The sequence below is a fragment of the Cebus imitator genome, unplaced genomic scaffold (genome assembly GCF_001604975.1).
Source record: "Cebus imitator isolate Cc_AM_T3 unplaced genomic scaffold, Cebus_imitator-1.0 Scaffold758, whole genome shotgun sequence".
Lineage (NCBI taxonomy): Eukaryota > Metazoa > Chordata > Mammalia > Primates > Cebidae > Cebus > Cebus imitator.
Genome location: NW_016108073.1, coordinates 3446 through 18526, shown reverse-complemented (window position 1 = coordinate 18526; position 15081 = coordinate 3446). Strand labels below are relative to the sequence as shown.

Here is a 15081-nt window from a genome sequence, read left to right as displayed (position 1 = left end):
TATATATATATATATATGTAAGAATATTGAGAGAGGGTGGGTGGCCAAGATGGCCAAATAGAAGCAGCTCTGGTCTGCAGCTCTCACTGGGAAGAATGAAAATGGCAAGTGAGTTCTGCATCTAACCAATCAAAACAACAGCCACAACAAATTTTCAAGTGATGGCAGTACAATAAGATAAGAATAACAAAAATTTAAAAAGTGGGGAGATGAAGTTAAGACATACAGATTTTATTAGTTTTTTGTGCTTGTTTGTATGTTTGTTTATACAGATAGTTGTTATCAGGTTAAACTAACAGGTCATAAGACACAATCTGCAAACCTCATGACAAAAACATGCAATGAATACAAATAAAATACCTAGCAAGAATGTAAACTACAGCACCAGAGAAAATCACTTTCACTAGAGGAAGACAGAAAGGAAACCAAAATGAAGAGGAGACCATAAAACAACAAGAAAACAGACAATAATATGGCATGTGTAAGCCCTTACTTATCAATTATAACTGACTGCAAATGAACTAAACTCTTCAATCAAAATATATGAACTGGCTAAATGGTTGATAAAACAAGACCCATTGATGTGTTGCCTACAATAAAAACACTTCACCTATAAATACATGCATAGACTAAAAAGAAAGGGATAGAAAAAGTTATTCCATGCTAATGAAAACCAAAAACAAGCAGAAGTTTCTATACATATATAAGAAAAAGTACATTTCAAACAAAAAACATAAGAAGTGTCAAAGAATATTATGATATAATAATAAAGGGGTCAATTAAGCAAGAAGATATAACATTTTAAAATATATATGAATCCAACAACTCTGGGGAACCAAAATACTTAAAGGAAATATTATTAGAGCTAAAGAGAGAGATAGGCATCAGTACAATAATAGCTGGAGAATTCAAAATCCCACTTTCGGCATTGAACAAGTGTTTCACACAGAAAATCATCATCATCAACAAGAATAACAAAAATCAGACTTTATCTACACTATAGACCAAATGGATCTTACAGAAATTTACAGAACATTTTGTCTTAGAGCTGCAGAATACACATTATTTTCCTCAGCAGATGGATCAGGGTCATTCTCAAGAATAGACTATAAGTTAGGTAACAAAACAAGTCTTAAAACATTCAAAATTTGAAATAATATTAAGTATCTTTTCTGACAAGAATGAAATAGATGTAGAAATTAAAAACAAGACAAATTTTGCAAACTATACAAATACATGGAAATTAAACTACATGCTCCTGATTGACCAGTGGGTCAATGAAGAAATTAAGAAGGAGATTGACAAATTTCTTGAAAAAATGATAATGGAAACACAGCATACCAAAACTTGTGGGATGCAGCAAAAGCAGTAGTAAGAGGAAAGTTCATAGCTAGATGTGCCAACATCAATGAATAATAAAAAACTTCAAATGTAAAATCTAATGAGGCATCTTAAAGAACTGAATACGTCAAAAGCAAACCAAATCCAAAATTAGAAGAAAAGAAATAATGAAGATCAAAGCAGAAATGAATGAAATTGGCACGTCTCTCCTTAGAACTATCCAGTAGGTCGGGCCTGCCTAGGAGCAAACGAAGCCCCTGAGAGCTCCACCTAGTTCACAGGATAAAATCCCACAGCAGAACCCGGGAGTCAGCAATGGCTAAACCCCAGGTGGTTGTAGCACCTGTATTAACGTCTAAGCTGTCTGTGAATGCCCCTGAATTTTTTCCGTCAGGTTATTCTTCCAATTACACAGAATCCTATGAGGATGGTTGTGAGGATTATCCCACTTTATCTGAATATGTTCAGGATTTTTTGAATCATCTCACAGAGCAGCCTGGCAGTTTTGAAACTGAAATTGAACAGTTTGAGGAGACCCTGAATGGTTGGGTTACAACAGATGATGCTTTGCAAGAACTTGTGGAACTCATATATCAACAGGCCATGTCTATACCGAATTTCTCTTATATGGCAGTTCGCCTGTGTAATTACCTGTCCCATCATCTGACAATTAGCCCACAGTGTCAACTTTCGCCAGTTGCTACTTAAAAGATATCGGACTGAATATGAAGTTAAAGATCAAGCTGCAAAAGGGGATGAAGTTACTCGAAAACGATTTCATGCATTTCTACTCTTTCTGGGAGAGCTTTGTCTTAACCTGGAGATCAAGGGAACAAACGGACAGGTTATGAGAGCAGATATTCTTCAGCTTGGTCTTCGAGAACTGCTGAATGCCCTCTTTTCTAATCCTATGGGTGACAATTTAATTTGTGCAGTAAAATTATTGAAGTTGACAGGATCAGTTTTGGAAGATGCTTGGAAGGAAAAAGGAAAGATGGATATGGAAGAAATTATTCAGAGAATTGGAAACATTGTCCTAGATGCAAACTTCAGTAGAGATGTAAAACAGATGCTCTTGAAGCCTGTGGAACTCTGGTCAAGTAACTGGGGTAGGGTCCATGCAACTTCAACATACAGAGAAGCAACACCAGAAAATGATCTTAACTGCTTTATGAATGAACCAACATTTTATAGATCTGATGGTGTTCCTTTCACTGAAGCTGATCCAGATTATCAAGAGAAATATCAAGAGTTACTTGAAAGAGAGGACTTTTTTCCAGATTACGAACAAAATGGAACAGATTTATCAGGAGCTGGTGATCCGTACTTGGATGATATTGATGATGAGATGGACCCAGAGATAGAAGAAGCTTATGAAAAGTTTTGTTTGGAATCAGAGCATAAGTGAAAACAGTAAAGTTAAATTTCAGCATATCAGTTTTATAAAGCAGTTGAGGTATGGTGATTTAGCAGAACACAGGAAAGCAAGAAAATGTGTCATACTTATACCAAATTAAGAATGTTGAGTTATATTACTAATATATGCAACTTTAATTTTGTTTAACACTATCTGCCAAAATAAACTTTATTCCCTATAACTTAAAATGTATATATATATATATATATATATAATAGTTTATTATGTACAGTTAATTCTACTGTTTTGGCTGCAATAAAGTTGATTTTGAAATAAATGAAATGTTGAAAATTTTGCTAGTTGATTAGATGCTTATCCTTTAAATTCTACTTTTCTTGAGGGGAAAAAGTCTTAGTCTGGAAATACATATTACCGCAGAAATGTAGCATCCTTTTTTAGGTAGGAGTATTATAGCTTTCATTTTAGTTTGAGGTTTAGTGTCCCAATGAATTGAATTTCAAATATGAATCACAATCTTGAAAATCTTTAGCACTAAAGTCTTGGAATATATCATTAACAACTGACATATATGCAGATGCTATTTGATACCAAGGGCTTTTTAAATGTCATGGGGGAAGAAAAACGACTTGGTGAACTCCAGCTAAACAACCAAGACTTCGCTGAAGATTTATTTCAATTCTAGAATTGTTCTTTTTTTTTTTTTTTTCAATTGACTAACGTAATCTAGGCCTTAAGGCCTAGAACATTATTCTGCTTTATTTATATGGCTTTCTCACTTTTATTTTGTAGCATGGGTTGCATCAACTTTTTTACTAGAGAATTTTGCTAGATATTTGTCATTCAAGTTTTCATCTGCTTTATAATTGATACACCTCGAGGGTCACTTTTCTAATACTTTTACTATAATGTGGCACTACCTCAACCCTAATAAATAATATTTTTACCTAATGTCAAATCTTTTTCCAGCTAACTAAAAATAAAACTTATGTACAAAAGGATTGCTTGTAAATATGCATGTAAATAGTTCTGTTAATAACCCACTGTTTTACATTTGGTACATCTGTGTCTGCTAATACAGTTAGCTTTTCACTTTTCTGCTTGTTTGTTCAGTCTGAATTAAAATTAGGCTTTGAAAATTAAAAAAGAAATGAATGAAATTAAAATTTTAAAATACAAAATATTAGTGAAACAAAAAGTTGATTCTTTGGAAAGTTATACAAATTGAGAAACCTTTGGCCTGACAGAGAGAGAGAGAGAGAGAGAGAGAGAGAGAGAGGGAGGGAGATGGTCCAATAGGAAATAAAAAAGGAGACATTACAACTGATACTGCAGAAATTCAGATCATTAGTGGCTACTATGAGCAATTATATGCCAATAAATTGGAATATCTAGAAAAAAGAGACAAATTGCTAGACACATATCACCTACCAAAATTGAACCAGGAAGAAATCCAAACCCTGAACAGACCAAAAAGAGTAACAAGATCAAAGCTATAATAAAATGTATACCACTAAAGAAAAGCCAGAGACATGATGGCTTCCCTTCTGAATTCTATGAAACATTAAAAAAAAATCATACCAATCCTACTCAAACTATTCTGAAAAATACAGGAGGTGGAAATACTTTCAAACTCATTCTATGAGGCCAGTTTTACCCTGATACTAACACTACACAAATAAACGTCAGAAAAATAAAACTACAGGCCAATCCTTCAAAGAATTTAACAGAATTTTCATGTAACCTGGCAAGCTCATTATTAAGTTTATACCCAAAGTAATATGAATTTTTGTATCACAAAGATACATACACATGTGTGTTCACTGAAGCACTATTCACAATGGCAAAAACATGGAATTAACCTAAATTACTATCAACCATGGAGTTACAAAATGAGAACACATGGACACTCAGAGGGGAATAGACACTGGGGTCTGCTTCAGACTGGAGAGTTGGAGGAAGAAGGGGATCAGAAAAAATGCCTATTGTTTACTTTGCTTGTGACCTGGATGATGAACTAATCTGTACACCAAACCTCCATGGCATGCAGTTTACCTGTATAACAAACCTGTACATGTACTCCTGACTCTAAAATAAAAATTAGAAAAAGAAATATCTGATGAAGAACTGCCACGCTCAATGTAGAGACAATTATTGGATGTCAATAAGTGGTATAACATATTGATGTATTGTGGGCAAATAAAGTAACCCTTCAATTCCATAAAGGAAATAGATATAAATAAACATCTCTTTCTTCTCTTCAGCCTTATTTTTTAAAACTAAACAGTTATAAAATAAATGCAAATTAAATATAGATATATTTAAAGCTGACAATAATTTTGAAAATAATATCAGATACTAGGAATAATTCAGTAGGTAAAGCACATCCTTTCCACTAATGGTGAAAATATAAAACGGTAAAATTCAGTAGAGAAATGTGGCCATATGTAATGATTTTTTAAAAACATAATTTATGTCTCTAAACTTCAATTTTTAGTAACTTAAACTATGGACCTCACTAGAAATGTAAGAATTTATGTAGAGTTGTTCGTAGTTATTCACAAAGAATTGTTTCCAGGACCCCCATAGATATTAAAATCTGTGGATGCTCAAGTCCCTATTACAAAAGGTTATAGTATTTTCATATCACCTACATGCCTTTTCTCATATACTTGTAATAATTTTTAGATTACATATACTTTTTAGTAAAATGTAAATTTTGTATAAATGGTTGCTATAGTGTATTTTATTTGTATTACTTTTTTCTTGTGGTATTGTTACGTTTCATTTTTTTAAAAAATATTTTTGGTCTCCAATTACTTGAATACAAGAATGTGGAGCACAAGGATACTGAAGGCTGACTGGACATTTCATTCTTTAAATAATATTCTTAACAGTATAGGAATGAACCTAATTAAGATTGAAAACATTAGGAAAACAAAAAAGTGGTACATTAATAAGATGATATGCAACTATTTTAAAATGTTTATATACATATATATGTGTCACATCACAGAAAATGTTGATAATCTATAGTATTTTGTACAATATATAATGCTAAAATAATATAACAAAATGATTTCAAAACTTGTATTCACATTTTCTAAAAGTTCCTATACATATATATGTGTTAAGTAAAACCTGTGGAAAGATTTAAACCAAAATGATAATTACGATTATCTCAAAATGCTGGCCTTGTTGTTGGTATTCACTGTTTTTCTGTATACTGCAATCCCCTAACATTCCACAATGAAGATGGCTTTCTAAAATGAAAGACGATAGAGAAAACAATGTATGTTAAGATTTTATAAGCAGAACATGGAGTATTCTGCCTTAACATTAGATACCAACTTTTCCCTTCAGATAGGAGAAAAAAAGTTAAAATGAATGAAGAAAAATACTAAAATAGATTTGGAAGCTTGAAAGTAGTACAAAAATTTTACTTAGGTTACTCCAATTTTCTGAGTAAAAATGTAAGTGATATATTTTTGTGTGTGTCTTTTGTGTGTAAGGAATTAAGAACTAACTGGAGCATCATCATTTGTAAACTTACCTATTCTTTATCTGCACACATTATGTTATTCATTCACACAATGTTTTTTTCTACATACTATGATCAGGTTCTGATATATAATAGGCTCTGTAGTATACTGATTCTAAATCTGAATTATTAAGTATTTCTTTTTTTCTCGTTACCTACACAATATTGTCACAAACAAGAGAAAATTTTCTCTAGTATTTTAATTAATATTTGACACCACACCCTAAGAGCAATACCAAATCTATTAGGTGAATGCCTCGTGCTCTGGAAAATATACCTGAAGGGCTATTAACTGAATGTAGATAGGAGTAACTTGTCTACTAATCACAATATTTTGTTATCTAAAATTTGATAGTAAGTATTAAGCAAACTGGTATCATCCTGCAAGTTTCCACTCAATTTTACATTCAGATATAAGGCAAGCCATTGCTGATTCTTGTCAAATGAATCCCTAAGCTTTTGGTGTTATTCTGAATCATCCTGTACAGTAGGAAATAAAGTGTGGTGTGATTTTTAAAACACAGATTACTTTTAAATAAGCTTTGAAAAATAAATGTGTTTTCTGAAAACCATATTGGTTTTGACACTTTTGTTGAAAATGAAATCAATTTAGATGTATGGATTTGTTTCTGTGTTCTTTATTGTGTTCCATTGGTTTATGGATCTGTTTTTATGCCAATATCATGCTATTTTGGATACTATACCTCTAGTATAATTTGAAGTCTGGTTATATGATTTCTCTAGGTTAGTGCTTTTTGTTAAGAATAGCTTTGTATATTCTAGGTCTTTTGTGCTTCCATATAAATTTTAGATTTTTTAATATTTAAGTAAGAAATATTATTAGTATTTTGATGATTGTCTTGAATCTGTAGATTCCTTTATGTAGCATGGACAATTTAACAGTATCAATTCTTCTAAACAATGAACATAAACTTTTTTTGTCCTCTTCAATTTCTTTCATCAATATTTTATCATTTTCATTATAGAGATCTTTCCCTTATTTAAATTGATTCTTAGATATTTAATTTTATTTGTAGCTATTTTAAATGGGATTACCTTCTTAATTCAGTTTTCAGTCTATTCTCTGTTGGCATATAGAAATGCTACTGATTTTTGTATGTTGTTTTTGTATGCTGGAACTTTACTAAATTTGTTCATCAGTTCTAAGTATCTTTTTATGGAATCTTGATATTTCTCAAAATAAAAGAAAACCTATCGTCTGAAAATAATGATAATTTGACTTCTGTTCAATTTGGATCCCCTTTACTTCTTTCTCTTGTCTGATTGCTCTGTCTAGGATTTCAGTACTATGTTGAATAACGGTAGTGGAAGTGGGCATTTGTGTTGTGTTCCAGATAACAGAGTGAAGAAAAGCGTTGAGGATTTCCCCATTCAGTATGATACTAGCTTTGGGTCTGTTATATGTAGCTTTTATTGTATTCTGGTATGCTACTTCTACACCCAGTTTTCTAAGAGTTTGCATTTTGAAAGGATGTTGAATTTTATCAAATAGTTTTTCAGCATCAATGAAGAGGATCATATGGTTTTGTCCTTTGTTCTGTTTATATGATGTATCACATTGATTTGCATGTGTTAAACTATCCTTGCACCTCTGGGATGAATCCGACTTGGTAATGAGTAATATTTTTAATGTGTTGTTGAATTTGTTTTGATAATGTTTTGTTGTAGATTTTTGTATCAGTGTTCATCAGAAATAGTACCTTGTAGTTTTCTTTTCTGATGTGTCTTTGTCTGCTTTTGTACTTATAAAATAAGTTTAAAAGTATTTCCTTTGCTTCTGTTTTTCAAAATACTTGAGTAGTTTTATTCATCAGTGAAGCTGTAAAGTCTTAGCCTTTTGTTTGTTAGGAGACATTTTATTATGTCTTTGATCTCATTACCCATTATTGGTCTGTTTGGGTTTTGTATGTCTTTATGATTCAATCTTGATAGGTTGAATGTTTTAGGAATTTATCCATTTCTAAATATTGTTTCCTATTTATTGGCATATTGCTGCACATCCTAACTTTAAATGGTCCTTTGAATTTCTCTGGTCTTGCTTGTAATGTCTATTTTTTATTTTAGATTATTTTATTTTATTTATGTCTTCTCTTTTTCTTAGTTTGGCTAACAGTTTGTCAATTTTGATTGTCTTCTCAAAAAGCAAACTCTTCATTAGATATTTTTGTATTGTTTTATTTAGGTCCATTATTTTACTTCTGCTCTGATCTGTATTATTTCTTTTCTTCTAGTAATTTTGCGTTTGGTTTCCTCTTGTTTTTCTAGCTATTTAAGGTGCAGCATTAGGTTGTTTATTTGATGCTTTCTTACTTTTTTGATGTAGGCACTTATAGCTGTAAATGTTCTTCTTAGTGCTGTTTTTACTGTGTCCCAAACATTTTGGTATGTTGTGTTTCTATTATCATTTGTTTCAATCAAATTTTCAATTTATTTCTGAATTTTTTCATTGACCAACTGGTCAATCAGCAATATATTGTTTAATATTTGTGTGTTTGTATAGTTTCCCAAATTCCTCTTATTATTGATTTTTTTTCTTTTATTTCACTGTGGTGAAAGAATGTACTTGACATCATTTTGTTTTTTTAAATTTTTTTCGGGACTGCTTTTGTAGCCTAACATATGGGTTAGCCTTGAGAGTAATCCACACGCTGAGGAGAATAATGTATTCTGTAATCTGTTGATTGAAATGTTCTGTAAACATGTTAGGTCATTTGCTTCATAGTGCAGATTAAATCTGATGCTTTCTTGTTAATTTTTGTATTAATGTTCTCTCCAATGCTAAAAGTGAGATCTTGAAGTCTCTAGATATTATTGTATTGGAGTCTATCTCTCTCTTTAGTTGTAGGAATCTTTGCTTTATTTATCCGAGTGCTCCAGTGTTGGGTGCATGTTTAAAATTGTTATTGCCTCTTGCTGAGTTGACTCGTTTATCACTATATAATGACCTTATTTTTGTAGTTTTTGTCTTGTAATCTATTTTGTCTAATATAAGAATAGCTGCTCCTGCTCTTTTCTGGTTTTTATTTTCATGGAATATCTTTTTGCACCCCTTCATTTTCAGTATGTCTTTGGAGATTAAATATGCTTATTATAGGCAACGGATTATTGGGTCTTCTTTTTTGATTGAGCAATTTGGTCCATTTACACTGAATGTTATTATTGATCAATAATGCCTTATTCTGTTATTTAGTTATTTGTTTTCTGGTTGTTTTGTGGTCTTATCTTTCTTCTTTCCTTTCTTCATGTCTTGTCTTTAATGAAGGTAATTTTCTCTGGTGGTATGTTTTAATCTCTTGATTCTTACTGTTTGTGTATTTGTTGCATGTTTTTTATTTGAAAAACCATTACTACAGTGTTATAATATTGTGTGTTTTTCTTTGTGCTTACTATTACCAGTGAGCTTTGCACCTTCAGACAAGTTCTTCTTGCACACTAACATTCTTTTCTTTCTGTTTGAAATAATAACTTTAGCATGTCTTTTAGGACAGGTCTGGCATTGATAAAACCACTCAACTTTTTAAATTTCTCATTTATGATTAAAAATTAATTTTGCCAGATATGATAATCTGTGTTAAAAGGTTTTTTGTTGTTGTTGTTCAGCAATTCAAGTATGTGTTGCCACTCTCTCCTGGCCTGTAAGGTTTACACTGCAAATTCTGCTGATGGACATACTGGAGCTCCATTGTATGTTATTAGTTTCTTTTATCTTGCTGCTTTTACGATCCTTGCTTTCTCTTTTGGAGTGTGATTATTAAATGTCTAGATGTAGTCATCTTTGAGTTAAATCTCCTCGATATCCTATAATTTTTTTGTACTTGAATATTGACATCTTTCTCTAAGTTTTGGAATTTCTCTAGAATTATCTCTTTCAGTAAGTTTTCTGCTCCATCTCTAACTCTACATCCTGTTTAAGGCCAGTAACTGTTAGATTTGTCCTTTTGAGGCTATTTTCTAGATCTTGTATTCATGGTTTGTTGTTTCTATTCTTTTTTCTTTTGTCTGCACTGGTTGTGTATTTTCAAGTAGCCTACCTCAAGCTCACTAATTCTTCTACTTGACCAGTGTTGCTGTTCTGTGACTCTGATGCATTCTTCAGTATGTCAGTTGCATTTTTAAGCTCCAGTATTCTGCATTATTCTTTTTTATTAATTCAATCTCTTTGTTAATATTCTCTGATAGTATTTGGAATTACTTCTCTTTGTTATTTTTAATTTCACTAAGTTTGCTGAAGACAACTATTTAGAATTTTCTGTTTGAAAGGTCACATATATTTGTCTCTCCAGACATTGGTCCTTGGAGCCACATTTAGTTCGTTTGGTGAAGTTATGTTTTCCTGAATGGTCTTGATGCTTGTGGATGTTCGTTGGTGTCTGACATTTAAAGTGTTAGATACTTATTGTACTATCTGGGTTTGTTTGTACCCAACCTTCCTGGAAGTTATGTTTTCCTGAATGGTCTTGATGCTTGTGGATGTTCATTAGTGTCTGAAATTTAAAGTGTTAGATACTTATTGTACTATCTGGGTTTGTTTGTACCCATCCTTACTGGAAATCAGTTACTGGGTGTTGTAATTTAAATTTAAGATTGTCTTTACTGCATCCATAAATTACATTAGGAGACACTGCAAATCCGGTAATGCTGTGACTTTCAATTTCATTGAGAAACCATGTCTGTGGTCTTTAATAAGATCCTAAAGCATTCTCTGGATTACTAGGCTGAGACTCTTGTTCTCTTCCCTTACTTCCTATCAAACTTCCTTCCTTACTTCTCTGTGTGCTGAGCTGCTTGGAGTTGGGGCAGTGATCAAACAAACTCCCCTGTAGCCACCAACAATGAAATTGTGCTGGATCAAACTTGAAGCCATCACAGCACTGGGTCTTGCCCAAGGCCTGTGGTAACCACTGCCTGGCTATTGCCTATGATAGCTGAAGGCTCTACGGCTCTACGACCAGCAGATGGGAAAGGCAGTCAGGCTTTTATCCTTTTCTTCAAGTCAGCAGGTTCCCTCTGACTCCAGACGTGTTCAGAAATGCCATCCAGGAGCCATGGCCTGGAGATAGAAGCCTTCAGAATCCACTTGGTGCTCTATTCCATTGTGGCTGAAGTGGACTCCAAAAAACAAGACAAAATTCTTCTCACTCTTCCCACCCATTTTTATAAGCACACGAGTCTCTCTCCATGACCCAGATTCTTCAGGTGACAAATCTTCTGGTTAGGTGACATACAAAACTGTTTATTTAATGTCTTCCTTTTTTACTAAGCTGGACACTATAGAGAATGGCGACATGATAAGGATAAAAAATTAAATAATGTGACTGCTTTCACTTAAACATCGTAACTATTAATATCAAGTGGACCTGACAATCCTACTGCACTTATCTAATCAATTTTTTCTCCCTTTCCTGGATATGTCTCATCTGAAATATCTGTTACTTCCTCCCACTTTCCTCATTTTCTGCTGGTGAAATTAATTATTATTTTACGAGGAAATCCAAGCAATCAGAAGACAGTCACACAATAATCCTATCCTTAAGTCAATGAAACTACATTTTTTCTGTCTCTATTATAATTTTATCCTATTATTTTGTGTAAACTATCCCTCTGTCTTGATAAAGACAATTATTTTATTGTGCAGTAGATTCCACCCCTCTCACTTACTCACTTAACCAAAGGCTTTCTCTAAGATTTTTTTCCCTCTGTTATCAATTGCTCCCACTATACTGCATCACTGCCAGCTGCCTACAAACATGTCAAAATCCTTCCTATCTTAGTAAATTCTTCTCTGGATTCTGTACTCTACTCTAGCTGCTACCACCACTTGTCTCTCCTCCCCTTTAAGGATACCATCCTTGAACAGATTATCTATACATGTACCCTTACTTCTTTTCCCGTTCTGTCCTATAAATATGTAGGAGATAATAAACACAGCATCCAGAATATACAGAGATTTTATATATATATATATATATATATATATATATATATATATATGTATGATTTATAATATATAAGTAAAGTGAATAAAATATAGACATAATTTAACAAATATTTATAGAGCAAAACTACTGTTACTACAAGACAGTTAAAAAATTAGAACTTTGCCAGTACTCCAAAACCACTCCTCTGTTTCCCAGTATCTGCTTATTTCTGCTCAAGACATCACATTCCTAGAGATTAATCACCAATATGAGTTTTATAACAATAATTTACTTGCTGTAGTTTGCAGTTTTATGTCACATCTCTGTGTTCCTAAATAAAATGGTTTGCCTTTACTTGTTTTTAAAATATGTATAAATAAATATTCACTGTATTCCTTTTCTTCTTTTACTTAACATTGTCTTTGTGTTTAATAAAACTCATCCATGACAATGTTGTAGCTTGTTCATGCTCATTGCTGAATAGTATTTAATTGCATAAACACACAAAATTAATTTATCCTTTTATTATTGGTGGACCTAAGGATGTTTATACATCTGAGTTATCTATGTAACAAACCTGCACTTTCTGCACATGTATCCCAGAACTTAAAGTAAAATTTTAAAAACAGAAGATAAAAAGAATATATATAACATTTTCTTTATCCAGTCATTGATTGATGAGCATTTGGGATGGTTTCATAGTTTTGCAATTGCATATTGTACTGTTATAAACATGTGTGTGCAAGTATCTTTTATGTATAATGACTTCTTTTCCTCTGGGTAGATACCTAGTAGTGAGATTTCTGAATGAAACAGTAGATCTACTTTTAGTTTTTTCAGGAATCGTCACACTGTTTTCCATAATACTTGTATGCATTTACATTCCCACCAACAGTGTAAAAGTCACTTTCACTGCATCCACACCAACATCTATTACTTTTGATTTTTTTAAATTATGGCCATTCTTGCTGGGGTGAAGTGGTATCTCATTGTGGTTTTGATTTGAATTTCCCTGATAATTGGGAAGTTGAGCATTTTTTTCATATACTTGTTGGCTATTTGTATATGTTCTTTTGAGAATTCTCTATTCATGTCCTTAGTCCATTTTTTGATTGGATTGTTTGTTTGTTTGTTGTTATTGTTGCATTTGCTTTTGGACTCTTGGTCATGAAATCTTTGCTTAAGCCAATGTCTAGATGGGTTGTTTTTTTTCTTTTATGTTATCTTCTAGGGTCTTTATGGTTTCAGGTCTTAGATTTAAGTCTCTGATCCATCTAGAGTTGATTTATGTATAGGGTGAGAGATGAGGATCCAGTTTTATTTCTCTACATGTAGCTGGGCAATTATCACAGCACCATTTGTTGAATAAAGTGTCCTTTTTCCACTTTATTTTTTTGTTTGCTTTGTTGAAAATCAAACAAAAATAAGTATTTGGCCTTATTCCTGGCTTTTTTCCCCCGATTATTTCCTCAAATATGTTTTCCAAACATTGAGATTTCTCTTCTTCCTTGGAAACAACAATTATTCTGGGGTTTGAATGTATAACATAGTTTCAAGCTCCTTGGAGGCTTTGTTCATTTTTACAAAATTATTTTGTCCTTGTCTTTGATGGATTGGGTTAATTCAAAAGACTTGTCTTCAAGCTCCTAAGTTCTTTCTTTGCTCGTTCAATTCTACTGCTGAGGCTTTGCAATGCATTTTTTATTTCTCTAAGTGTGTCCTTGATTTCCAAAAGTTGTGATTGTTTTTTTATTTATCCTCTCTGCTTCACTGAAGAATTTTTCTTTTATATCTTGTATCATGTTTTTTATTTATTTAAGTTGGACTTCACCTTTCTCTGGTGCCTTCTTGATTAGCTTAGTAATTGACATCTGAATTCTTTTTCTGGCATTTCAGCAATTTCATCTTGGCATTGATCCATTGCAGGTGAGCTTGTATAATATTTTGGGGGTGTTAAAAAATGTCATTTTGTCAAATTTCCAGAATTGTTTCCTTGGTTTCTTCTTACTTGGGTACACTATGTCAGAGGGAAGATCTGGGATTCAAGGGTAGCTGTTCAGATTATTTATAAAATAAAGCTCCCTTTATGTGGTGTTCTTCCCCTTCCCCTAGGAATGGAGCTTCCTGAGAGCCAAACTGCAGCGATTGTTTTTTCTCTTCTGAATCTAGCCACCCAGTGGAGCTACTGGGCTCTGGGCTGGTACTGGGGAGTGTCTGCAAAGAGTCCTGTTATGTAAAGCATCTTCAGGTTTTTCAGCCATGAATACCAGCACATGCTATGGTGGAAGTAGCAGTGGAGTGTGATGGAGTCTGTGAGAGTCTTTGGGTGTGTTTTTGTTGGTTTTGTATTGGTTGGCCTCCAGCCAGGAGCTTGTGCTTTCAAGAGTGCATCAGCTGAGGCCTTATAGGCAGGATGCAAACTTTTCCTAGGGACACATTAAGTATTCAGGCTTTTCAGGTGGTGGGCAGGGCCACAGAGTTCCCAAAAGATTATGACCTTTGTCTTTGGCTACCAAGACAGGTAGAGAAAAACCACCAGGTTGGGGAAGGATAGGTGTGTCTGAGCTCAGCCTCTCCTCTGGCCGGGCTTGCTGTGGCTGCTGTGGGGGTTGGGGGTGTGGTTCTCAGTCCATGGAGTTATATTCCCAAAGGGATTATGGCTGCCACTGCTGAGTCATACAGGTTGCCAGGGAAGTAGGGGAAAGCTGGCAGTCCCAGGCCTCACCCTGCTCCCATGAAGCCTACAAGTCCTAAAGGCCAGTCTCACTCCCACCATGCCCCCCGCCCAACCCCAAATAGCACTGAGTGTATTTCCAGGCAGCTGGTGACCAGGGCTGTGAACTTGCCCCAAGCCAAGAGCCTTCCCATTGAGAAAGCAAGCTGGC

The 15081-nt window shown here is 33.5% G+C and overlaps 1 protein-coding gene across 1 annotated transcript; it reads left to right on the top strand.

Annotated features, from left to right (window-relative positions):
- The first annotated feature begins 1552 nt into the window (after nt 1-1552).
- LOC108296990 (polyadenylate-binding protein-interacting protein 1-like) lies at nt 1553-3432 on the top strand. Its single transcript, XM_037735245.1, is given in 2 exon segments — nt 1553-2024; nt 2026-3432. Coding segments are annotated over 2 exon segments (1092 nt in total). The 5' UTR covers nt 1553-1656; the 3' UTR covers nt 2750-3432.
- The last annotated feature ends 11649 nt before the right edge of the window (nt 3433-15081 follow it).